Here is a 26,749-nt window from a genome sequence, read left to right as displayed (position 1 = left end):
AATATAGTAACGTGACTTATGAGTATATTTCACGACGTATGAGTTGAAAATGTAGAATAGAGGTACAACCTAATTACACGCAGCTCTTCTGCTCCAGCACTGGCGATAATTACACCGAACATCTTCGTCCGGAGCTACAGCGTCAGGCGGCCGGACGGTACTCGGGTACTTTCACCGACGCTTCAGTCGAGCGACACGAGCGGGGCGGGGTCGATGATCTCTCACGTTCAGAATACAATGTCAATAGCAACGATTATTGAACATTTTATTGTATTTAAATTGTTTTATTTACATAATACAGTTTACGCGGATTTAAAAAATATACAAATGTGTTTCTCTGTACCGTAGCAAAATATGTCATGAGAAGAAGAGATTTGCAGACGACAAATTTACCTCGTGTTATAAATAGTATTTAACGAGCAAAAATAGAGTTCAACTAATGAAAACTGAAAACAGCTCTCGTGTATGAAAATATTGCTGCTACTACGAAATTACTTAAAAGATAAGGCGGACAACAAGATAATACAGAGCGTACAATAATGTGTGCTATCTATACAGTGGCGTAGCGTGGGGGTTCCGGGGGCCCATGAACCAGGGCTGCCCAAGAACCCGGGCGGCCCACGAAATGTGGGCGGCAAAATCACTACGATTTTTTCAATGGACAAAAAAAATTAAATTAGCGTCCACAATGTAAAACACATAAAAATACAGTAGAATTGAGAACCTGCTTCTTAATTGCAATTCGACCGTTTCATTTTATTTAAAAAAAAGAAATATGAATTGGTCGGGGCGGCAAAAAACCACGCTATGCCACTGTAAACGTCTTTCTGTCTGTGTACACACATCCTAGATATATCAGTTGTTCTACACGTGTTGTTATGATATAAAATACATCTTTAACCTTTCAAGACACAACTACTGACAGACTCCGTAACAAGTTACAAATCATTCCGAGTAAATAGAACCTTGACTGCTCGCCTGCAGTGGTAACACCCTCACGAGCGACGCGTAACGGCGTCGTTAGCTCTGTGCCTCTTACATCACTCAGATAACAAAGTTACACGCTTCAGTTGTTCGGTGCCTACTGTAGCACTTAATAATGCTGTGTGGCTACGGCACTAAAGAATTTAGCCACCCCCTCTCTTCCCGTGGATGTCGTAAGAGGCGACTAAGGGATAACAAGGTTCTACAACCACCTTGGAACTTAAGAAGCCGACCGATGGCGGGATAACCATCCACCTGCTGGCTTTGAAATACACAAGCCGAAGACGGGCAGCAGCGTCTTCGGTGCGACAAAGCCAGTACTGCGGTCACCAACCCGCCTGCCCAGCGTGGTGACTATGGGCAAAACACATGAGTTCACGTTATTTTTGGCGTAAACTTGTGGAGGCCTATGTCCAGCAGTGGACTGTATAGGCTGTAATGATGATGGAATCGAAATTTCTAATCTATTTTCTCAGAATATTGTCAACTAATTGCAAGATTTCAAGACTATTTATACTAACGTAATATATTTAATGTATAATATATATCGCAACTTTATTATTGGTAATTTGCAAAGCAAGCAATAGGTGTATAAAGTGGGATAGTCTGGAAGAAATTGCTAATTAGACATAAGACCGCCCGCAGCACTTCATAATCTGTAACTATCTTTAAGTTATGTTTGTAATGGACTTGTGGTGAACAACGAAGAATAAAGTAAGTGAAAATAAAATAATGATATTTTTTGTAGGAGTTTACTATATCGGTGATGTCTGAAATGAATAAAGGTTTTTGAGTGTTTTATCGAAATGCCTCTTACGTTAAATAGAATTTAAGACTCTATAATTATATAATATGACATAATTAGGTAAAGTAAACAGACATATTCTTTTGTCTCTATATCAGTATTCCCATGTCTTTATTTCTTAGGTAACTAATTACATGTATTTCAAATCGGTCCCGCGCATTATTTCACAACGCTCGACCTCTGACGAGCACGATTAATGATTTAAGAATTAACGAGATGTTTGTATTCTTGTCGAGCGCAGTTACATGGTGTTTGACTTGACATAACAGACCTGCGCTCTGAATGACACTAGCGCCAGTTCTGATTGAGATGCAAGACGCGTTCGTATTCTTGTGGCGATTGCTAATCTGATGACATGTGACCTTATTTTGATCTACACTGCGAAGATCTTTTCTAGTTTTTTAGGCCACATAATCTTTAACTTAGTTTAGGTGTAAATTAGCGAGTTTCAAACACTATATTTCTGAGATCTTTCTATCATCAAATACAAAATAAAACATTTGTTGATATATATGCAATGGTACATATATATATGAAATTAGTATACGTACATAGTCATATCATTTGCTTCACTTATAAGCGCTTGAATATCCTTTTTACCATTATGGGTTGACAATGAAATACCAAATTTGATGATAGGTCTTCCGGTGAGAATTTTTTTCAATAAAGAGATTGTTTTTAAAGACAACACGATTTCAAGCGATCATCTCAAATCATTAGCCTTCGTTGATAAACTGCAGTAAAAAGTGTAACATATGTACGTATACTCTCACTCATAGAACAAAACTTGATAGATGGTTGAACAAAAAAGGAACAACATCTTATAGACAATTCATGACTAAGACGCTCTCCATTTTTTCCCGGTCAGTACTCTGAGCATTTATAGACGGTGTTCTGTATAATTCATTACCACACTTTCTACCACGATCATCAGTAACGTCAGATTAGAAGCTTTTACTACGCAATACTGAATGCTGACTCAGATTAACGGCGGTCTTCGTTCGGTAGTCTATAGAAATAAATAAAAATATGCAAAACGCTAAATTTGCTGCTACGTCCAAACACAATTACAACTAGATCGATTCGGGACAATTTTTTTCTAATCTTTTATAAAACTTAATAAAGTTAGTATGGAATGAAAAATTAAAAATAATGTAGATATAGATTACGAATGTAATGATTATTTAAAATTCACGCGCTAAGCAGTTCTCAAGGCAGGACCTCTGTTAAGTCAGCAGTTCTAAATAAATAGCTCGATGCTATATTAACCCGCGCAAGTCGCACAACAAGCACCGCTCGCTGAGCTTTCATTACCACTGTCACGTCACCGTGACCTTCGTGACTCATCTCTTTCTCGAACTCTGACCTACGAGAGCGCTCACCTACTGTCAAGCGGAGGTCAATGATCGCTCAATTGTTCAAGTGATTTGTTTCTTCTTATTTTTTTTAAACTATATTTTAAGAGCTATGTACTTCTTCTATTTACATTAGTTAGCAGCGACATTAATGCATAATATTATGGAAATATATTATATTAATATATAATATACTATTTCAAATAATATAATTGTGTTTACTCTCAAACAAAAAGAAAATGACTTCAGTAACATCGACAAATAATACAACGTAGGTAGACGAAAAAAATTGTCGCGTTATTAGAGATACCTCAAAAATTACTCTACATTTTTTAATATCATATCAAAAATCGACCGTTCCAGCGGGGATCAAAGCTGCATCGAGTACATCGTTCCATAGCTTAATTGGCTAGAGCTCCGACACGGTCAGTCGGAGATGCAGGTTCGATCCCCGAACGGTCGATTTTTGATATGATATTAAAAAATGTTCAAAAATTAGTCTTCAAATCTCGATAAAATTTAAATGGGAGCAATTGACAAGCACCAACTTTAGATTGAAAAAGAATAATCGAAATCGGTCTACCGAGTAAAAAGTTATGAGATAACACACAAAACAAAAACACAGTCAAATTGAGAACCTCCTCCTTCTTTGAAATCGGTTAAAAATATATGTTGCGATAAATGACTTTTATTACAAAGGCCCGATATCGATGAGATGTTTCACTGCCAACTGCCGACACGTGACAGAGTTCTCACGACTAGACAATAAATGATATCAAATGTAAGAAAGGTAATTTATTCCACTGTTTAGTACGTCAATCAAACTTAAGATTAGGTTTCAATATTAAATTTGACAGTTATAAAAATACTAGCGACCCGCCCCGGCTTCGCACGGCTGCAAAAACTATCAGTGTTATTTACTATATTATACATATAAAGGTTCATATCCTCTGGAATCACTCTATTCTGGAGTCTAATAACGACAGCGGGAAGCGGCTTTGTTTTATACTATGTAATGATTAATAGTCACGTCATCTATTAGCTTATTGTAGAGCTTGAGTCGAACAACAGTCGCCAGCTGTCTCCAACACTCTACCGACGTCCGCAGTCGCAACATCGCTCAGCTCGAGATTAATGACCCATTTCGTTCCGTTTCCTATTGATTACTAGAATTTCATGCTTTCTTGTTCCCGCAGTCAAAATCTAATGACACGCTCCGCGGCTCCGAGATAATCATCTTGTGCGCACAAATTATACTTCATTACAATGTTTCGTAGTTTTAAATTAACTTTAATCGCATGTTACGTTGTATGAAAATAATAAAATAAAAAATTTCGCCCCCGGGTGGGCTCGAACCACCAACCTTTCGGTTAACAGCCGAACGCGCTAGCCGATTGCGCCACGGAGGCGATGTTCCTACCCACTATAATACGCAACAACCTATGACTAATGTCTTCTTTATCGCCTATCACACACGACATGGACACAACGTTTATCATCGTAACGAAATAAAACAACTCAGCGACTATGTATAAAATAAATAATTAGGTATTATTTGACATTTTTCTCATAACATGTAAATATGAAAAGAAAATAAAAACTTTATAATATTCAAACCTCTATGATATTCAACTTATGTCCTAAAATATTTTCAGATAGACTATGCACAGAGTGAAATCACTGTAAAAACAATAAAATAGAACTCGCATCCGGATTACGAGTGATCTCTACCTCGCGTGGATCGTAATCATATCGCGTTCCTACTGTGTTAGCAGTGTGTTTTTTCATCTACGCTAAAACAGTTGCTGAAAGCGATCTGGTTACAATTACGCTATTTGTGTACCTACATGAAAGACGAAATGTTGAGATTAAAAAAATGAATAAGACTCAGTATCGATGTCCATTTGCAAAAACGAATACAGGTCTCGATTACGTCCGCGGGTTGCGTCACTCGCATTCCGGAGCTTTCACTGTAACGACCGCTGACCACACCGGTTCAACGCTTAATTAGTGTTAGCGAAGAAAGTTGTCCGCGCGGAATTTTACATATTCAGCAGAATAGAAACGAATTTTTGAATATAAACGCAGATCCTTACTTCCGCGCAGGGAATATTATTGCAGCGGACACGAGCCACACATGCACATTACGCTTGTGTTGTGTGAGTAAATATCGTAGTGTGACGTCATATTTTACATAAATCGCGATCACGTGACAGCATTTTGTTTAGACCAGTTATAACTAGTCATTATTATTAATTTATTATATTATTTATTATATGATTTATTTTAAGCTTATATTTATATTTTGAAAAATTTAACATTTTAATTACACGTTAATTCATCAAATTTTAATTTTTACTTAAATGTTATATCGTGTAATTGACTTTAGAATTGCTTAACGGTAAAACACAGTCTTATAATAATAATTTACCAACAAATCGCTAGATTCGTGAAGGTTAGTGATATCGCTGAGCAAAAAGGTCGTTCTGACCGTAATTGATTATCTTATTAATCGATTGGTCGTGGAAAAGGGCGGTTCATTCGCGCGACTGACCTTTACCTGAACTTATGACTAAACGTAAACATTGCGAATATGATACTTATATGAGTAATATGAACCAAATAAACATACGTTGGGTATTTGCTTAGTATTATTTATTTTAATTAAAATTGAAAACAAAAAAAATCATAAACTGAAATGTGTCAGCTATTGTAACTGTGCGTCGTTAGTATCTATCGTGTCCAAGCGACTCACCGAACCAGGATTTATAAATCGTTACGAAAACGTTTACGGTTTCATTAATATGAATATCATTACAATTAATTGAAACGATAAAAATCAGATTGATAATAATTGAAAACGACGCGAAACACGCCTAGAAGTGGCGCATGAGAAGTATTTATCAATGTAAGACAAAGTTGTAAAATAAAGTAACACGTACGTGTTATTGCGTATTGTTATTATCAAATAATAAGTAAGGTGTCTGGTACAAATAAAACTCACTTTTTACCGAATAATCGTGTCAGTTTCACTTTCGCCGAAACTTGCTGCTGCGGCCGCCGCCCGCGGAGCTCGATGATTTATACGGAAATAACTTCGAATAAATTGCTTAAAAAACTTTTACCAAGAGATAATTGATGTCACCGCACTAACCAGCTGAGCCGCGGCTCTGATAGTTAGTGCGGTGACATCAATTATCGAATCTATTATAGAAACTTATGATATATTCTAAATTAAAATCAAAAATTTCTTTTTGCAAGAAGGCTTTGAATCGACTTTTTTCCACTTTATTAATGGGATATTATTATACGCTACTTGTACATTTTAAAATTATAGTTTGTTCATTGATGTTAGACAGGCCCTAACAACCCATTCTACCCATGCTGTTGAAGCTTATTCGTAACTTATGTACCTACAGGTTAAACTTGATCACAAACCGGCGAAATAGCTCCTAAGATAATGAACGTGTATCGATTTGACGGCTACAAATTAAAGTAGCTTTATACCTATAGTAAAATGTAATAGCATCATGGGTATTTGGAACACCACAGCTAATGAGTTAGCTGTCCATCTAATTGAATTTTTTTTGTTATACCTTGTATGCGTTTGTCATATTTTTAATTGTGAAATGCAATTTATGATTTATTATTTAGTTTTATAATTATCTGTGACTAATATTTTTGTTCCTAACAGCATTTCACCACACTCTTATTAAATTAAAAATTTCATAGGCCTAAGAAAGTCAATAAACGAAAGTAAACGTCCACTCGTGGGTATCTAAAAGACTCCGACGGTCGAAACTAGTTCAAACCGGTTGTATCCAGTTAGAGCCACCGTCCAGTCTTCCTGTCATTTCACTTCTTTTTTGCTCAAACACTGCCTTACAAAATAGTAGCGACTTACTTCAACTAAATTCGACACATAGATATATTATTTTATGCCGTGTGTCTTGGTAATAGAGGTCGTAATTTCGTGTACTATGCTCGTCCAACTAGTAGAATGCTTATGGTATTAACGCAGTCTAACTGCTGTATTCCTTCCTGTGAATGTGGAGATTATAAACGTTTCTAAGAATTTGTCTTCATACATTTGACATTATTTAAACGTTACAAAATTAAATATGTTATTTGTTGACTGAATACTGTAGTAAGGTTGTGAAACCAATTTTGGTGCAGTAATACGTAAACTTTTTTATTCATTTTCTACTCTATTTTTGTTTTTTTTTTTTTGTACAGACAGACACAGATTTTATTTTCAGTATCATCACTTCAAAACCCCATTCCATGTTTCGTGACCCAGGAGACTGGATGTTCAGCGACCGTAGTTGTGCAGCGTCGGTTCAGTGGCTGCTAGCAATGTCAGTTTGTTAGTTTTTTGATACAAGTAGGTATGTAAATCGCGCGTACTTAGTTATGCAGTCAGACCTAATTGTACGGAGTTACGTAAAATTATTCACTTATGTTTATAAAATGTTAATTGAAAACATTTGTACGGGCGCTAGTGGAGCGAGGAACGCCAAAAATTATAATTTCAAAAATGCGTGTTGTATGTTGAGCAACTGCGGTATTGTTTTGTACAATCCTGAATGTATAGTTGTTTAATTTCATACAAATAACAACTTCTTATATGTTCTTGCTTATTTTACAGACATCAACTGTTACAATTACTCTTTTCACATAACAATATCAATTGAATTTTATAACAAAAGTCTCTGAAATTTTTATATTTCAATTGTTATTAGAACAACAAGTATTCTCTTCAACTTTAGCCGTCTGTTAGTTATTAAACTATAATCAACACTATGTGAAACAGGCTATTTAAGCACGTTTGTCATTTTCGTCGTTCCGAGTTCCTGATACTTCAACACTATATACAATATAACTTCACAAAATCATTCAAACGCGTATCGTAAGAGAGAATAAACAAAATAGCAGTAGATATCAAGGTCAAGGAAAAGCTGCGCTATAAAGTACGGCGCTAACTGGGCCGAAGGAAATCACTGACGCTTTGAATATGCAGTTGGGCGTGAAAGTGATTACTTAGCATTAACTAGAAATTAGACAGGCTCGGGTTGCGCGGAAACTGCTCGTACTCGCTGTACGCAACCTCCCGCCGTATATACAGGTCTGTCGAGGTTCGATTATCTACTAACTTTACGATAATAACTTTATGTGCAAGAAATTTATTTTTACAGATGATATATGCACTTAAATTTGCTTGCCTTTGATAGGCTAGCAAATAGGTATTATATAATAAAACAATTTTTTTTAAAGTAACTAAGGAATGTCTTGCCCATTCTTCTCTGCAGAATCGACATTCCCAATCGGTGGTAGCTCTCAGTATTGTTAATTATTTTAAATAAATATAATTTTAGTTTGTAAAATGATGATTTTGATGATTATTCGTACACAAATAGTGATTTATGATTATGATTTTTAAGAGTTACACACAGATTGTGAACCAATTAATACTTAACAGTTCTATCGGCAGCGAGCCTACGCTTAAAGGAAATGTGCTCTGCTTCGCTGTAACATATCGTGTGTCGTAAATATATAATTGAGCCTTCCTTTGTAATGAAAGAATTATGACTTCTTGTAACAAATCGTCGCGAAGTCAAACATCCTCCGCACAATGAGGCACGCGACACACACATACACACACACGATCGCGTGCAAACATGATACATTGTTGATCAACTTTCTGAGTTAATAGTTAATGGGAACGAGAAGGCGGTCGAGTTACACTCAGCGACGCGCAGCTAATTGAAAGGTTTGTGTTCCAGTTGTTGTTGTTACGTTTGATGCTAATCACCGTTGAACAGCACATTGTCCACCGACCTGACGCACGTTCAGTGTTGTGTTGCAACTGACGGTTGTTGTGTAGAGAAGATTGCGAATCACACGAAGAAAACAATGAAGTATCAAGTAATCAAGCCATTTTTGGCATGAACTTGTGGCTATAGGCTAAAATGATGATGATGATGATGACGATGCTGATGGACAATCGGTCAAGTTAAAGTATTGTGTTTGTGTGCGTATTTTGTAATTATAATTGTTGTATCGAAACAAAACTTCCTCTGATTTAACTATGTATCGTTTCTGTGGGTCTAAGTTATAGCGTTCTGTGCTGGAGGTTTCTCCACGCGCCGTGTTAATGTGAAGGGCTGCGCTAACAAAGATGCGTCACTTTCGAAAAGCAATTAACACTCTCAAAGAGGACCTCGGATAGTTTCTATGAAATGTCTATTAACAGTTACGACGTATTTTCATTGCCAATTAAGTGCTAATACCTTATTATATCTTCTTCCAATAGGTAGAATAGACTTACAGATAGTCACTTCACTTTTCTAACCGACTTAACAAAAAGGAGGAGGTTCTCAATAAGATTTTTTAAATATATCATCAGAATTAGTGAGTGGACCGATTTCGATGATTTTTTTTTTAATCAAAAGGTGGTGTTTGGTCATGCGGTCCAATTTAAATTTAATTAAGATCTGACAAGTACTTTTCGAGTTATATCTAATAATGCCTATTTACTTGACTATTTTTGGTCAACTTACGTTGTACCACTTATGACGGATATGGACGTAATTGAATTCGGTTTTTTTCGTCGTTTGCGAGAATACACAATTATTATTATGACGTTGACAATGGCATTCTATAGATATTTTATACTGATGTCATAAAGCAGAAGTATTTTAATGTCTCTGGATTTAATCCGCGTTCAAAAATTGCATTCGAAAGATGAAAAGATCATTTCTCAATGCAAAACAGTAGGTGAGAAGGGAAAAGTAAACCTTTTTGCCTTACATGAACAACGTTTTGAAATAAGACGTTGTTATGAAGAACATATTTCTATCGTAAGATAAAGTTTTCATAATTATAATGTAACGCCTAATTATATAAATTAAATGGGAACGGTATTATTCCCCGTATTCCATTACGTTAGTGTAATGGTGTTGCGCCACGAGCCAATGACCGGGAGTTGCGGCCGCTGACGGGTGAGGCAACGAACAAGCGGGGAGCTCTTGAGGGCCCCGGCAACCTTAGACGGACCCTTGCATTGAGAAAAAGTTTGAATGTTGTGAGATGTAGAATTCATGACATCTATAGGACTATTTATATTTGCTACACGCAGTACAACAGCTTATCGCATTAACCCCGAACAGTTATTGTGTTGCAGCTACCGTGCTACAGTGCAGCGTATTTAAAAACATTAAAACCACTTTATCCATCGAATTATCGATGAATTGTGGCAGGAAATAACTTTTCCGGAAAAATTACTTATTTTGATCGATCTTTTGAAGTTTTAATGATCGAATATCAATTATAATATATTTAATAACACGAATAACCTACAAGTAATAACAAGCTCATCCTTTCACAAGAGTTACGCTCGAGTCGTATCGCGTGCGCGCATGCGCCGCTGCGCAACTGGGACGCCATCGCCAGCCGCCAGCTACATCTGTAGTCCGTAATTCTGTGGTACACTTGTTCGCGATGCGTTTTATGTAACTAGCTTCAGATTCATATTAAATGGATTTTGAGAGAATAATTGTAAGATATACTCAAGCGGATACTGAGCTGCATACCTAAACTTAATTTTTTATTAATTATTCATAAAAAAAACGCTTTAAATTTTTAATTGGCGACTTTAAATTTACTTTCATTTTAATATTGTTACACACAACATTTTAGTTGTTTTCTTCCATTCAAATAATTATTACATAATTTATTTATATTTTCTATTTACTCTTACGTAAACATTATACATATAAATAAAATTGAAGTGTCTGTCTGTGACTTCACAATAACAGTGTTTTTTGAAATGCATATAATTAATTACACAATACAAACAATTTTAAAATTTTATGTCTGTCTGTCTTTCTGTTGGTCCGGGCTTCGGAACGATTAAAGCGATTTTTATCACTAAAAGATAGAGCAGGTTGTGGAGCAAACCTATAGGCTATTTTTTATCCCGCAATTCGCTCGAAATCGGGACATACATAGGAAAAATCGCGTTTACCGCCAAGATAGATATGAAATAACCAAATGCTTTCTTTTAAATACAATGTTTGCGAGCAAATCTATACATCTATACTAATATTATAAAGCTGAAAAGTTTGTTGTTCGTTTAAACACGCTAATCTCAGGAACAACTGGTTCGAACTAGAAATTATCGTTGTGTTTGTTAGCTCATTTACCGAGGAAGCCTATTGGCTATTTTTGACCTCAAATTAACGCGGGCGAAACCGCGGGAGCGAGTCACTAGTATTAAATAAACTCATGTTAATTACGTTCAACGAATTATATTAATAAATAATGCATATTAGGTACTACACAGGTATTAACAACAACTTGATATTAACAACATTAAGTCGTTGTTTGTTCTGCTGTTGTTTCGCGAATTAACTTGCGTTTGAAAATTTAGTAAATACGTGTGCTGTCAGAATTCATCGCCTCCTCGACATGGGCTTCATCAACGATTGTCTTTCAACATGTTTTTTTTTGAGAATGTTTACATGATATGAAACAGTTGTTTGGGCATCTTTGAAAGTGATTTATCTGTGGCCAGATGTCCTGCCCTTCCATAGACAATATTATTAATTCAATAGACAAAAAAGATAAAGGATTTACAAATACTTATCTCATCATTACAGCCTATACAGTCCACTGCTGGAATAGGACTCCACAAGTTTACGCCAAAAATAACGTGAACTCATGTGTTTTGCCCATAGTCACCACGCTGGGCAGGCGGGTTGGTGACCGCAATACTGGCTTTGTCGCACCGAAGACGCTGCTGCCCGTCTTCGGCCTGTGTATTTCAAAGCCAGCAGTTGGATGGTTATCCCGCCATCGGTCGGCTTCTGAAGTTCCAAGGTGGTTGTAGAACCTTGTTATCCCTTAGTCGCCTCTTACGACACCCACGGGAAGAGAGGGGGTGGCTAAATTCTTTAGTGCCGTAGCCACACAGCACAATACTTATCTAATAATAATTTAATACAATAATCTCACTTTTTGTTAAACCACAGAGTGACAGGCAGCAGAGACTATTTCGAAAATTGCAGTATATCATTGTTCATATCATAATTAGGGGCTTAATACAAGAGTAGAAAGTTTAATGGCCTCAAACATAGTGTTACCTATAATTATGTGCAATGTAAATGAAAATATATCGGCCTAATGTACACGCACAACTTGCACTACTGCGCCTAATTGCTTTTTGAAGTAAAACTTCTCTACGCCCACTTGGCTAAGTTGGCTTGGGTAAGTTGGTGAATGTGTAACGAGAGCGTTACGAAAAGTGTGATCGGGCGAGGTAAACGGAAGTTGAGAGTGAGATACAAATTAGTGAAGATAGAAAGAGAGAGAGTTACGTTTCGTAAGTTTTACTTCAGTCGTGTGGTCTAAAGCACACTCGTTTTTTTGTTCGCTATTGTCAGGAAAAAGTTTTGTATAAAAGACAATTTAAAAAAAAGTTGTACAAAAGTAATATGTCAGTCAATGTCCTAATATTTTTACAAAATGACGAAACTTTTTCTTACGCTAAAGACATCTTTATCGAAGAGTTCGCACATTTTAGTTTTTTCAGTTTTATTGCAGTTGCTTTCGTTGTCGCTCTCTCATTAGGAGCAATATGAAGTAATATTTTTGATATTTAAATTGATTCGTGCTTTTCGTTTTTAGACATAATAGTTCTAATAACGTTTTCAGTCATTTCATACTTTCTTTGTTTTTGTAGATTATAAAACTGCTCGTTGCTTCGCTCGCATCGATTTTTTTAAATAATAAATCTACTACCTCCAAGAATATGTGTAGTTTCATGATGATCGGGTAAGGTAAGGAGGTTCGCGTGAAAGCGTAACAAACAAACTTACATTCACATCTATAATATTAGTAGAGATTAATTTGAATCTATTGATGTAACAAATAGATCGAAATGCTTTTCAAAAAACAAACCAAACCGTATATATGTTTATATGTAGGTATAGAAACCAAGTGCAGCGGGTCGTTACTCTCTACCGCGGCGCGCGGATAATAACATCAGCTATGTATGTTCCGATGGACAGACACTAGAGGCGTTATTACTTAATTAATGTTGATACCGTATAAATAATTATAACATACGAAAAATATTTCGTGTTTATATTACGGTGTCAAAGATTTTTTTTTTTATATTCTGTAAGATATAAAACGTGAAGGGTGGATTACACCCCAATCCTTTCTCAAATGGAGTAAGTTATCTATACATGGATAATATACCCAACAGTGATGTTACAGGCTGAAGCGTAGCGTAGGATATAAAAGAAGATTTTTGAACTACTCTCAGCACCTACCTCCCGACTCCCGTGTATTTTCTTTAACATTACCGGCGTGGTCTTTTAACTTGCACCGTACAGACGACAGCTAACACGCTGTCAACGCGTGTGTAAGAATAGTTACGAGCATGTTGCAATAATCTACCGGAAAACTCAGCAAATATTTCAAGGAAATAATCTTGTTGGGTAATTTAAATGTAAGCCATACCGCTGCTGGGCCAAACGACTTTACATGGAGAGTTGCTTTGGCGCCTTATCTCATCGAAGGTAAATCCAGGTGGGGGTTGATTTTGAGGCATCTATTTATTTATATATAATTATATATAATTCGGAACAAAACCCTTACTTTTTAATTAAGAAATATAAATAACACGGAAAATCATTGAAGGAATACTTAAACAAAAACACTTTATTCTTCTACTGGGTACATTTTATAATAGAAAAGACGAGTAGGAATCTATTTAGAATTACCGTGATGGCGATGTCATCAATCCTTGAACATTTTTTTAAAAAAACAATAATTAAAAACATGAAACATGAAATTGAATAGAATAAGTCAAATCATTCTCTCTTTGTGCATGTCTTTTTTTTTTTTTTTTCGAAGTGAAGAGTGCTGTTGGCCCTAGCGGCCTTTACAGCGTCACCGGTGAGAGGGGCCGGGCACTTAGGCAAGCCGGCCGCGAAGAAAGAATGGGAGCCCTCTGGGAGGGCTCGGGGGGGAAAAACGCCCGCCCTAAGGGTGTCTCCTAGCAAGATCGCACCTCGGCTTAGAGCGTCGAAGAGCGTGGAGAAGGCGCTATGCGGAGCGCTGAGACGGCTTACGGACGGTCAGCTACGCGCCTAGGCGCGTGCGAGCCGTCAGAACGCGGGGACCTCGCCCTCGCCGGCGGGGGCGGTGTGTGTGTGTCTTGTGTGTGGTGTGCATGTCTCCGACTGCATGTTATGTACGACGTTGCATAAAGTTTCGAAGGACTACCGTATTAATATATTTTAAATGTACAGCACAAAATGTTTGGTATTGTTTCTATTTATTTCGCTGACTTTGTGTGCATATTGAATTTTTATCTTGTTCCAGCTTTTTCAGTTGATTTTCTATTAGTTGTTCTTCACGCAGGCGGGTTTTTTGTTTTTTTTTTTTAATTTTTATTTTATTTTATTTATGTCTTTTTAGTCAAACAAATTACGTAATCGGTTCAATTCATTAAAACAGTTTACATCATGTAGCAAGCCCGGAGAAAGATCTCACTCTGCTCAAAGCAACGTAAGCCTGACCTTTAGCAAATAGGTGACTGCTTAAGTCAACACCTATTAGTTTTAATATAATGAAATTAATATTAAAATTATTTGTTTGTATTTGGTATTATGTATTTGTTATTGATTTTATTAATGTAATTGTAAATTGGTGTGACATTTATTAATTTTTATTTGTAATTTTAATTGTATGTTTTTTTTTAAACATTGTATTTTATTAGAAAGGCTACACCCCGAAGTTGATCGTCGCCTAGGAGGCGAGTTTGGCATGGCATAGGCGTGGGAAAGAGCAAAGTCCACATTTTTTAAACTTTAATATTGTATTTCTTTATTAGTATTACGGTAATAATAATCATGATATACCTTTTTAAAATCCTTGTATCGTGCCCTTCAATTTGATACCCACATTGTAGTATTCGAGAAAAAAATTTTTTTTTCATTAACTACAATGGCTTCGCGCAGCCGCCATGTTTGATTTTTTTTAATGTCACCTATCTAAGAACACTTGGGCAGCTAAGACGAACCTAACGATACCTCAATTATGTAAATCCGTTCAGTAGTTCTGGAAATATGAGGTAGTAAAGAATATTACATACATATATACATACATACAAGATACGCGCGAAAAACATAACCCTTCCTTGGCAGTCGGGTAATAAACTAAACTGAAACAGAGACTTCAATGCAACACATACTAAGTAGGTACCAATATATACTTATATCGACTGGCAAGGCTTCATTTCATCAAGATAAACTTTTTCACCTTAATAGGTAACGTTTAGTGCTAATTGATGTTATAGAATCTTAACACAGAAATGTAGATGTTTGAACATAGACCAGGAGACGTTACGTGTTTTAAGTGGCCTGGTTGTTTCCACAGTAATGATACCTACCTATACTATTACAGTAATAATAAACAGTGCTGAACAGTAAACCGCATAACCGCACTGTCGTAATGATGGATATTTTTCCATATTGATTTATCCGGCGAGCCTCAGTGAAAGTGCCGTAATCGCAGTTTCACCTTCGGTAGAAAATCTGAGATTTACCATTATACAAGTCGTTAAAATGTGTTTTTAAGTGTTGAGCAGATTGGAAAATTAATTGCACGTCAAACAATTCAAATTACTAACTGTTTACAATCATTAGATACCAACGCGAAGATAAGTAAAGACACGAGGACCCGGTGACTTATCTTATATATAGGATGCTCGTGTCATAATGTTAGTTACAATACTCCTCCGAAACGGGTGGACCGACTTTATGAAATTTTGTGTACATATCGCGTATGTCTGAGAATCTATCAACATCTATTTTTCATACCCCTAAGTTATAATGGGGGCGATTAAGGGGGTTAATAAACGACGTTTGCGGGGTCAGCTAATTTTTTTATAGTAATGTATTTGTGTGAAAATCATCCTTTATTTATTATTGTAAAAGTAATAGTTCGTTACCTTGGATAGTGATCGTAAACTATTCTATGTAAATATAGTGAAGGGATTGGACTGCAGTCCTACATGAAGCGTGATAGGTATCAAGATACCGTATGAAACAATGGATTATCTTAAGTGTTTCACAATGCTTAAAATAGTTTTGAGTGTATCCGGAGATGGTGAGCTCAGAGGACGTACTTTACCTAAAGATAATCTCCTTAATTGTCAAAATCTTTGCACGTTTTAAAAGGATACTCGGAATAAATAACACCATCAAATCAATGTTTAAAACTACTAACAAGTTTTATATCCCCATCTTATACTTACATTAATTATATTTTTAACCGACTTCCAAAAAAGGAGGAGGTTCTCAATTCGACTGTTTTTTTTTTTTTTATGTATGTTACATCAGAACTTTTGACCGGGTAGACCGATTTCGACAAATTTTGTTTTAATCGAAAGGTGGTGTGTGCCAATTGGTCCCATTTAAATTTATTTGAGATCTAACAACTACTTTTCGAGTTATATCTAATAATGCGTTTTTACTTGACGCTTTTTTCGTCGACCTACGTTGTATTATACCGCATAACTTTCTACTGGATGTACCGATTTTGATAATTCTTTTTTTGTTGGAAAGGGGATATCCCTAGTTTAGTACCGTGATAAGAAAACCAGGATCTGATGATGGGATCCCAGAGAAATCGAGGGAAACTCTCGAAAATCCGTAATAACTTTTTACTGGGTGTACCAATTTCGATAATTTTTAATTTAATCAAAAGCTGATGTTTATCATGTGGTCGCATATAAATTTTATCGAGATCTGATAACTACTTTTTGAGTAATCTTTGATAACGCGTAGTTGCTTGACTATTTTTTCGTCGATCTACGTTGTATTACTTGTCGATGTAATTGAAGTCGGTTTTTTTTTCGTTTGCGAGCAAACACAATTGTTATTAAAACTATTACTAGCCAAATCAACATTAACTAAATATTTTGATATTTTCACAGTTTTAAATATTATTAATAAGTGTGTATATTAATTTGTTTCAGATGTCGAGTAAGGTAGTGGCCTTTTTGGCCATCTTGGCTGTTTCTTCAGCGGGAAAAGAACCAACGAGATGGTCTCGTAAGTTGAGCACGTATACATCGGACATTAGCGACTGGGTTCCTCTGAGAGCCCCCGTTGAGAGGGAGTTACCTCAAATCAAGAGACAAGCAATAGCAGAGCCCAGGATATTGTCTGAGCCTTTCGCCGGGTTCGTAAGACCAACTGGATTCAGTCAGGAGACATTTCCTTCAAGAGCATTTTATAATTCCCCGGCAAATCGTCAACTTTATCTTCAGTCAGTGCCTTCTGCACCTCAGAACTATCTTTCAGATCAAGGATTTGGCCAAGGATTAAGGTTTGGTCTAACGCAACCAAATTTTCCTCTCAGTCAAGGCTTTATTTCACCACAGTTTACCTTTGACAATGTCCCGCAAATTAAACCTAGACCACAAACAGGACCTGTTACGTTTGAAACCTCTCAACAAACTAGTCAACATTTACCATCTTCAAACCTTAATCCTCATACGTTAAAACCTTTCCAACCCCTAAAACCAAAACACGAAATACCAAAGTTCGTGGACGGCTACCGCGCTGTAAACAGTAGCGACTTTAACTTCCCTAAACAGAAACCACAACCATCACACAAAATCAAATTTGATAGCTCCGACGTATCCAAAGAGTCGTTCGGTCCTCCAAAAAAGAATGTCGAAAGAGAAGAAGTTCAGCTTGTGTACGTGCCTTTAGATTCCCTTAATAGAGGACAATTCAACTTTAGGAGCCCATTGACATCAGCACAACTTCTGAATACTGAGCTTTACAATCCTAATCATAAATCGAATCCTTTAATGCAAAACCTCGCTGCCGAATTCCAAGGACCGATAATAAAGCCTTTCGATACGTTCAATTCACAAGCATTTGTCACAAACTTTAACAGTCAATTACATCAACTAGATTCCAGACCAAAATTCTCCACAGCAACAACATCATTTACTACAGCTGCAGCGACAACTCCTAAACCAAAAAAATTGAAGCCACATCAACCTCCGCTAGCAATTTTTCTTACACAAGATGCCAAGAAAGAAAGTCAAGTAAAAGTTGGAGATGTGTTGTATTCATTGAAAAATGCCAATACAGTTCCAGTATTGGATTCTGTTAATCCTTTAAATGCACCAAAAGTATTCATCGGCCCTTCGTCTTTATCGCCACCTGAAAATTACGTCAAGTTTGAACTCCCGTATTTGTCAAATATAGAAAATAGTGACAAAAAATTGAGACAACTGCCATTCTTCGTGGCACCGCTTAGCTACAATACGCCTCAAGGATTTGCTAAAATTCCATTCCCGTCTCCCCACGTTGGATCTGTAATTATAAACTCGCTTATCAAGGACACGCCACAAACAAACAAGGCAACAACCGCAACTAATTACTATGGTAATTCTTATTCGGAACCAATGTATAAACAAGAACATAATTTAGCGACGCAAAAACCAAAAATAAGTTACTATACTACTTCTAGCCCTCAAACTAATTCACCTACCTACGACCAAAATTATTATTCAATCGAGCCACAATCAGTGAGTACATTACGACCGCTAAAGGAACAGGAAGCTTACAATAGCCCTCAACCAACTCCTGTAAAAACCACTTCGTATTCTTTAAGCAATGTAGAAAATAACTACAAACCAACGCAGTTTGTAAACTTTCCTCAAGATACAAGATTCAAGCCTTCAGATGCATCAAACAATTTGAATGTTTTTAAAGTAGAAACAACAACCACACCGAGAACTACTTTTACTTCAACCACTAAGCTACCTACAACTCACGCAAGTCAGTTACTAGAGACTCACAATCCTTATTCAATCAATCAAGCATTTCATTTTAGCACACCATTAGATTACCACAACTTCTTTGATGAATATAGGGAACCGTATTCTACTGCAGGAATTAAACAGTTACAATCGCCATCGACAACGCCTGTAACACCTGCATCTCAAACTACAAAACAAGTGGAGTCAGAACAGTCACAGCCGCAGTCTCCTCAGCCGATACAACAATCGTTGCCAAATTATTTACAAAACTACACTCCAGAATTACATCATGAATCAGAAGTGCAAAACTCAAGATATCCCACTTTCAATACAAATAATTATTCCGCTAAAATTAATTCAGTCCCAGGAACTCAATATAATATTCCTAGTAATCCAGCGAATGCAGACGACAATATTAAAACGATAAATTATGGGTCTCAAGAAAATATTAAAAGTATAGAATCTATACAACCGACATATGAAAATGATACGAACGAAAAAAGTAATCAATCTGAATATTTTTCTAATGACGCTCAATCAACGAAATCTTCCGCGGAATACAACAACTATGATGTGGCGTACAATTCACATGAAACACAATCCTCCACCACAAGCAGTACTACAACTACAACTACAACTAGAAGATCTCCCATTAGAACACGAGGACGACCTCGCTATCCTACTACTAAATCTGAATCCGGCGAATCATCTACACGGGCTACTATAACGAGACGACCTCTACGAGAAAGAAAACCTTTGCCTGTTAGACAAAAGTTTGAAACAAATAAAATAACATCTGAAAATCCAGTAAAAAATCAATTTGACACAATAGAAATTTCAACAAAAGCAAGTAGAGCACGAACTAGAGGAAAAGTACATTTCAGACCATCAGACGGTGATGAACTTTATCCAAAAAGAAATAAGCAAAAGAGTAAAGAAGAAGATTTAGCCTATCAAAGAGACGTATTGCACCAAAACTACCCTGTAACTTTAATGGAAAGAGCTAGCACTGCCGATATAGAAGCCATTACAGAACCGTCTGAAAAATCAATTTCAGCGAATAATCTTGAAGTGTTTAAGACTCAAGACACCGAAGACGCTTACAGCTATGACAAAGTTTCAATAACAGAACCTTCTAATAGGGACATAAAAGACTTAGTGCAGCAATACACGACGGCTGTTGATTCTGTTACCGACATTTCTTATACACAAAAAATAAAAGCTGATGAAATTAACGATTATCAACCACAAGGCACTAAGGTACCACCAAATGACGAAATATCATATGGCGACACCAGAGAAAATAATTATTCCCACCATATATCTCCTGAATATAACGTAGATAATCAAAATATGTCACAAAATAAGCCACCCAATTCTGTAGCTGAACAAAATGCCTCTATTTATTCAGTCGATGATGTTTATCAATCTAAGGAAAAAGAAGAGATAGCATCATCTAATGGTGACGACAATGCTAAAATTTTAAGTCAAGAAATTAATCAGGAACAAGAACATGAAGAGAACATTGTGGAAACCACACCTTCATACAATAGAGTAAGAATACGTCCAGGAGTTATAAGACAGTATCATCAAGCCTCTACAACGGAATACTCCAGACTGAAGAACGATAGAAGAAAACCGCTTCAAGCTATAACGTATAGACCAGCTTTTGATAAGCGCCGAACTACAATGAAAATTGAAGAGATTGAAGCAGATCTAAAAACAAAACAAATTCATATAAGACCAGAGTTTCAAGATTATAAGCAACCTGTTTACAAACCAGAACCTTCAACTGAATCTATTACATCAAGCACAACGGAAACATCTACAAAACGTAGCCAATTCCGCCGGAGACGGCCTAACTACACAGTGACTTCCACTGAAGGAGCCGTAACTAGAAGGAATTACGAAATTAAAAATCGATTCAGAGGACGACGGCCTACAGAGAAACCAACTGAAAAGTCCGAAAATGAAGCAGATGTAACAACAGTTAAAAATAATTTGCATAGCCGATATAGCCATAGACCGCGATTATCAGAAAGATATAATAAAAAACCGGAAACTGATGACCAAGTGACTGAAGATCAGGATTCAAATTATTCTATAAATAGACCAAAATATGCTGTACCAGAATCAGACCGATGGTCTCCAAAAATTTCAAAGGATTCCTTCAAGCCCTTTAACCCAAATAATATAGCAGATGACGTAAAAGTTGAAGAAAATATTGATAAGCCTAAGGATGAGGAGCTAGATATAATAACGGCTAGAAACGAATATGAGGACATACTTATTTCTGTGACGCCTGCAACGAACAACAGAGCTCAGAAGAAAATACCAGACATACCACCAACCTTAGAAGCTCTAGTTGAACAAAGTAAAGTAACTAAAGCTGATTCCAATGACAGTATGTCTACTTTTGAGAGCATGCTTGAAGAAGTCATGAAAAACTTAGAAGAACAAGATGAAAATGAATACACAGGCAAAGTAATGAAGCATAAAGGTGGTGAAATAGGAGAGATCCCACCAGAGAAAATTATTTCTTCAGGAGAAAACTACTCACTTAAATCTACAACTCCACTTCAAGACGACTTAGCAACTACAACACCGGATCACATTTCTCCTCTTAATGAAACTGAGGTAATGTATATTTTTACACGTTTAATATAAAAATAGAATAACTTTCATGTTTTACTTAGTAATCGACTAATTATTTAACAAGAGTTTTTATTTTTAAATGTCAAATAATTTTAATATTTTTCTTAATACATAATTTAAGGAGGTGCCAAACAAAAAGAATCGCCGTCGTGGTTTCTGGAAAAGAGTTAAAAAGGTTCGTCCTGTTAATGAAGAAATAGAAGTAGCCGAATCTCAATACTATTCCAACGCAGTGAACCAACTTGGGGAATCTATACCTAAAAGTGTATTCGAAAAGCCAGGAAAAAGCAACGCCAAAGTGGCGGTGACAACTTACAAACCAAATTATCAATTTTTAAAAGATTTCTTTGAAGTCGAAGACGATCAACTTGATGCTATCCCAAATATAGATCTACACAAAGTAGCAAGCAATAAGCCTGAGAACAGCACAGAAACATTAAAAGAAACTTTGCATTCGACAACAAGATCATACTTAAAAAAGGATAACTCTCCGGAAAAATTTAACCCCGGCGACATGGATTTAGGAACAGGCTCGCCAGACCCTACGTTAGACGACGCTACATACTATAGTGACTCCACTGAACCTACTTCAAGCTCTAGCATTGATCGTTCCGACGGTTTTAGCTTTATGGACTATTTATTTGGTGTAACATCTTCTGACGATATAGAATCTCCAAATAGTAAAGCAGACTCAACAAAATCATCTCAAGAAGCTGACATAAGAACCACACCATTAGTTAAACATGAAACGGAAACAGAAGCAGCTAAACTAAAGGCAACCACTGAAAACAGTTACATTCCAGAGGAAATCACAGCTGAAGTGACGAGTAACGTCAATGAAGATGTAACGGAAGCCATTTCCGACATTTTAAGAAACACAACAAACATTAATCCCAGTTCAAAGGAAGAGGATGTAACACACAAGTCCCTGGTTAAAGTTGAAAGCTCATCAGTATCTAGTTTTATGGATCCAGCGAACGTTGTCAGTACTTCGATGTCAACCGAAGTATCTCACGAAACTGAAATATGTTTTAGAGGCAAATGTATAAAAACTAACAAAATTCTATTATAAAATGAATCAGTGGTGCTCACAATGTGTTCAAAACCGTTAGTGTTGTAATGAGGGACTATTTAAATGTACTATTATAACTAGGTATAAGCTTTTAACTCTCTTGAGTTTTCGAAATATTTATTATATTTATAAACCTTAGACCTTCAGATCATGTAAATAGAATGAAAAGCTATATTTTTGCTAGAATTCATTTTTTATTAAATAGTGAATCATAAAAGTAAATAGATTTGTATATAAAGAATAGGAATCCCTCAGATGGTACTCTGTGATATGAAGAAAGTTGTATCTGATGATTCTGTCTGTCTTTAGTACCAAACAGTTTACTTTTGTGGTTATGGCATAGGCGATAATGTTACTTTAAGGTTAGTGGCCACATATACTGAGAATTAAATATTAAAACTTGTATCAAATAAGAATAGATAGAAGAAAAAGAATAGTGTCTATACTTCTGTATATTATAGATTTTGACTGAAAATACTTTTTAATCAATATTTTAAGACTTTTTTATACTCATAATATTTATTACTGCAATGGGATCTTTATATTAGAGATATTATTCGACAGAGCTCAGCGTTTAATGCAACTAAGCTTTCATTTTGTATTGCAAGGTATAATAAATCTTTTTCTACTTACGTTGTATAATATATCATTTATATTTTGTATGTCATAAACATAGATGATACAATTTTTTAATTACTTATTTAAATTTTTCAACGAAGTGTTATGATATAAACAGCAGTTTATTTTCTAGTTCTGTACCCACCCAAGTCTTTAGACTGCTATACAGAGTGGATATGTGTACCATTTCAAGTGTATAATTTATGATCAATAAACAATAAATAATACGACTAATTTTTATTTGCATCTTAAATTATATAATTACAAATTACATTTTTTAAATTAATATTAAATGTAAAATTATTAACATGCCAGTTTTACATTAAATCAGCGAAGTTAACTATCTTGTTACAAAAATAATTACAAGCATATAGATCGTCATATCAAACAAGTTGGTGGTAAATTGAAACCAAATTACATTTTAATACGAAAACCAATTCGACAAACTGTCTGTTGTTGGTTGATTGCATTCGCTATACATCAGTCGGAGTATTTAAATGGGGTGACAAGTTTCACATTGTGCTCTATTAATGCCTGTAGTTTTTACAACCCTAAATCTGACCTTTACATATAGCTTCTTTCTTCAGCGGTTAGTTGGACTGAGGGTGTACTACGCTCTTGATAATCAACGTCACTGTAAAATAAATATAGCTAAGTTTTATATGCCATGTTAAGTATCATGTCATAGATTTTTAAGGTAAGCAACTTAATGTTATAGGTAACAGTAGACTGATCTAGCTTAAATTTTTTTCAAAATAAATCTCTTTAGAATCATTGTGATTTGAATTTGAAGAAATGAAAATGCATCATGATAAAGAAACAATAATAAATGTATAGGACAGAATAAGATAGAATAGATTAGTGCTCAATACACCTAAGCGACAGGCCCTTATGACCTTTTTCACGGGACTGTGATTATCGTCGATAGAACAAATTGTGACGGTCTACCTTCTTATGATTTCAGAAATTTCACTTCTGGTATGTGTGAATTACACTCACTTTTTATTTTTGATAAACATACATGTATATAATACATTTATAAATAATATGTGTTATAAAAACACCCAGCTTAAAGGAGGAGTTGAACCCACACCCCTTGGAGCAGTCAGCAGGACCACTACACACTGCGTAAGCGGGCTAGTCACTAAAAACTGGCATCGCTTTGATTATTGACTTTTTAATCCCCTTCTTCGAAAAATTATCTTTTTACTGTAAGCTGAACTACATGAACAATACTTACTGGTAGCTGTGTTTACAGATTTAAATTAAATTTTTCTGGTATTTTCATTGTCACAAGTTTTTGATTTATGATGAAACGAAGCTACGGTGCCAAATGAACTTTTGTTTTTATTTATCATTGCATTACATAAAAAGGTAAATATTAAACAAATACTGAATGACACTGTTGATTCAACCACCGATATACTAAACCTTATTTCATGTTTCTTACGTCACTAATCTAAAAATTGACAATCGTCATCCTCAACAAATCCACCGTTAAAGGCATCATTCAAAATTTTACTTTGGTTTTTCTTTAATTCACTGTTAATAAAAATTCTCCTCTGAGCTTTCTGTCTGACCTGCTCTATCGCCTCAGCAGGTCGTCGTTCAGCAAGACCCTTTGTAAAAGTGTAAATAACTATGGTAAGGTCTTGTTCGACAAAAGCCAAATTCACACTTGGCCCAGTTTCTACCGTACACAAATTTTCTTGTAAAACACTAATAAGATCCATTGACACATCGACGCTTGTCGGTATTGGCACATATATGTTTAATTTCTCATGTTTCCTCGGTCTTGCAACTACATAGAGAGTGTCCACATCTTTGTTGTAACAGTACTCTGTGTCATACATGAGCTTTTGATCGACTAAGTATATGTACAAGTAGTAAGCTAACACTATTTTCTTATCACAATTACATCCTAATTTTTTCATATCTTCTTTTATTTTTACTTCAACTTCCACCATGGTTATTTATTGTAAATGTAAATCAAACACAAGACTAATAACTTCCAATAACTTCTTATTTTGTGATCGTATTTGTTTCCCTCATTCGGCCAGTTTAAGTGAATAAGGCCGAATTACTATTTTATAAATATTATGCAAACTTTGTCTTGCTTTCTTTCTTTTAGGTTTTAGCATAATCTGGAAAGGTAAATTATTTTTGTGAAATGTTAAAATCACCGATTTTTACTTTTTTCTTCTTCTTTAGGTTAATGCAAAGTTATAGGTTAATTTCAATAGTGCCAAATGAGCACAGATGACTTCACCAATGTCACCTAGACTAGAATGGTGAATACACGAAGGAGATTGATCGGTACGGTCGAGATTACAACCTTCATTAATTTATTAAAAAGTATATAGGAAATAGTAGTAGTTACTAGTTTGTATGAAATAAAATATCTCTTCATCTAGAAAAGCACAAACATTATATTTAGTAAAGTATATTACATCATACAACTATGTTATAGTAGGATAATAACAAATATAATATATTTACAAACATCCAATTAGTATTTACAATTTAATTCTATTACATTTGATTTATTTACATTTGATATATTTTTTTCACTTGTGTCCAAGATTTGTAAAAACTTTGTTTGACAACATATGATTATGACAGGCGCAGAAAGAATAAAGATTATACCTAGGATCAAGTATTCATCCTAGGATTATATAATCCCTTTCGTATTAAAATAACTTGTAAATTGCACTTATATCCCATATCGTCTTTTGCTTCACTCTCATAATCAGAATGATATTCTATGTAAATGTAGCATTTTAATTAATCTGTATTCTAATCAATTGTACGGAACGCAAGTTTTATTTTATTATGTTTTTTTTTAATAATTAATTAAAATCTAATTTCCTCGCAAAAATCTATTTTTTCCTAATAAATTCATTTATTCCTTTACAAATTAATTTTTTGAATGTAAAAACAAATTATTTAGTGATCGATTTTTTTACTCAATGTACATCATCATAGGTGCTTTATATTAAGAGTACCTTCTCACGTAAGTATATATTATATGTATATTATATCACCATACGTGACCTTGACGAAATCATCCATTCTATTTTGACGGTGCCTTATAGACTGAAAAAGAAAGGAGCACTGTCTTTGCACTCTTTGCGTAGCAGAGACATCAGAGTGTCTATGCAAAGTCATGAAATAGGAGACGCCACTGTAGCACGAGGGTGACTTTCAAACAAAGTGCTAATAATTGTGTTTGCAGGCAAACGAAAAAAAACCGCCTTCAATCAATGTCGCGCGTGTTAAAAAAAAAGAGTTAAAAATTAAAAAAAAATGAATTAGAGGGCCATCCCGCATTGGAGCAACATGGTGGATTAAGCTCTGATTCTTCTCCTACATGGGGAAAGAGGCCTATGCCCAGAAATGGG

The 26,749-nt window shown here is 35.5% G+C and overlaps 2 protein-coding genes and 1 non-coding gene across 3 annotated transcripts; 1 reads left to right on the top strand and 2 right to left on the bottom strand.

Annotated features, from left to right (window-relative positions):
* Positions 1-4,479: 4,479 nt before the first annotated feature.
* On the bottom strand, positions 4,480-4,553 carry Trnan-guu. Its single transcript has one exon. It is a non-coding gene; the product is annotated as a tRNA-Asn (tRNA).
* Positions 4,554-16,231: 11,678 nt separating this feature from the next.
* LOC123664364 lies at positions 16,232-23,573 on the top strand. Its single transcript, XM_045598907.1, has 3 exons — positions 16,232-16,258; positions 17,198-21,640; positions 21,780-23,573. Exons 1-3 carry the CDS (start codon positions 16,232-16,234, stop codon positions 22,728-22,730), a joined length of 5,421 nt encoding a protein of 1,806 aa, XP_045454863.1. The 3' UTR covers positions 22,731-23,573.
* LOC123664705 lies at positions 22,905-25,653 on the bottom strand. The gene is made up of 2 exons (XM_045599210.1): positions 24,589-25,653; positions 22,905-23,982 (listed from the first exon to the last, which is right to left on the bottom strand). The coding sequence occupies exon 1, from the start codon at positions 25,313-25,315 to the stop codon at positions 24,803-24,805; it is 513 nt and encodes a 170-aa protein (XP_045455166.1). The 5' UTR covers positions 25,316-25,653; the 3' UTR covers positions 22,905-23,982; positions 24,589-24,802.
* Between the last annotated feature and the right edge of the window lie 1,096 nt (positions 25,654-26,749).

Source organism: Melitaea cinxia, chromosome 22 (genome assembly GCF_905220565.1).
Source record: "Melitaea cinxia chromosome 22, ilMelCinx1.1, whole genome shotgun sequence".
Lineage (NCBI taxonomy): Eukaryota > Metazoa > Arthropoda > Insecta > Lepidoptera > Nymphalidae > Melitaea > Melitaea cinxia.
This window is presented reverse-complemented; position numbering and strand designations above follow the sequence as displayed.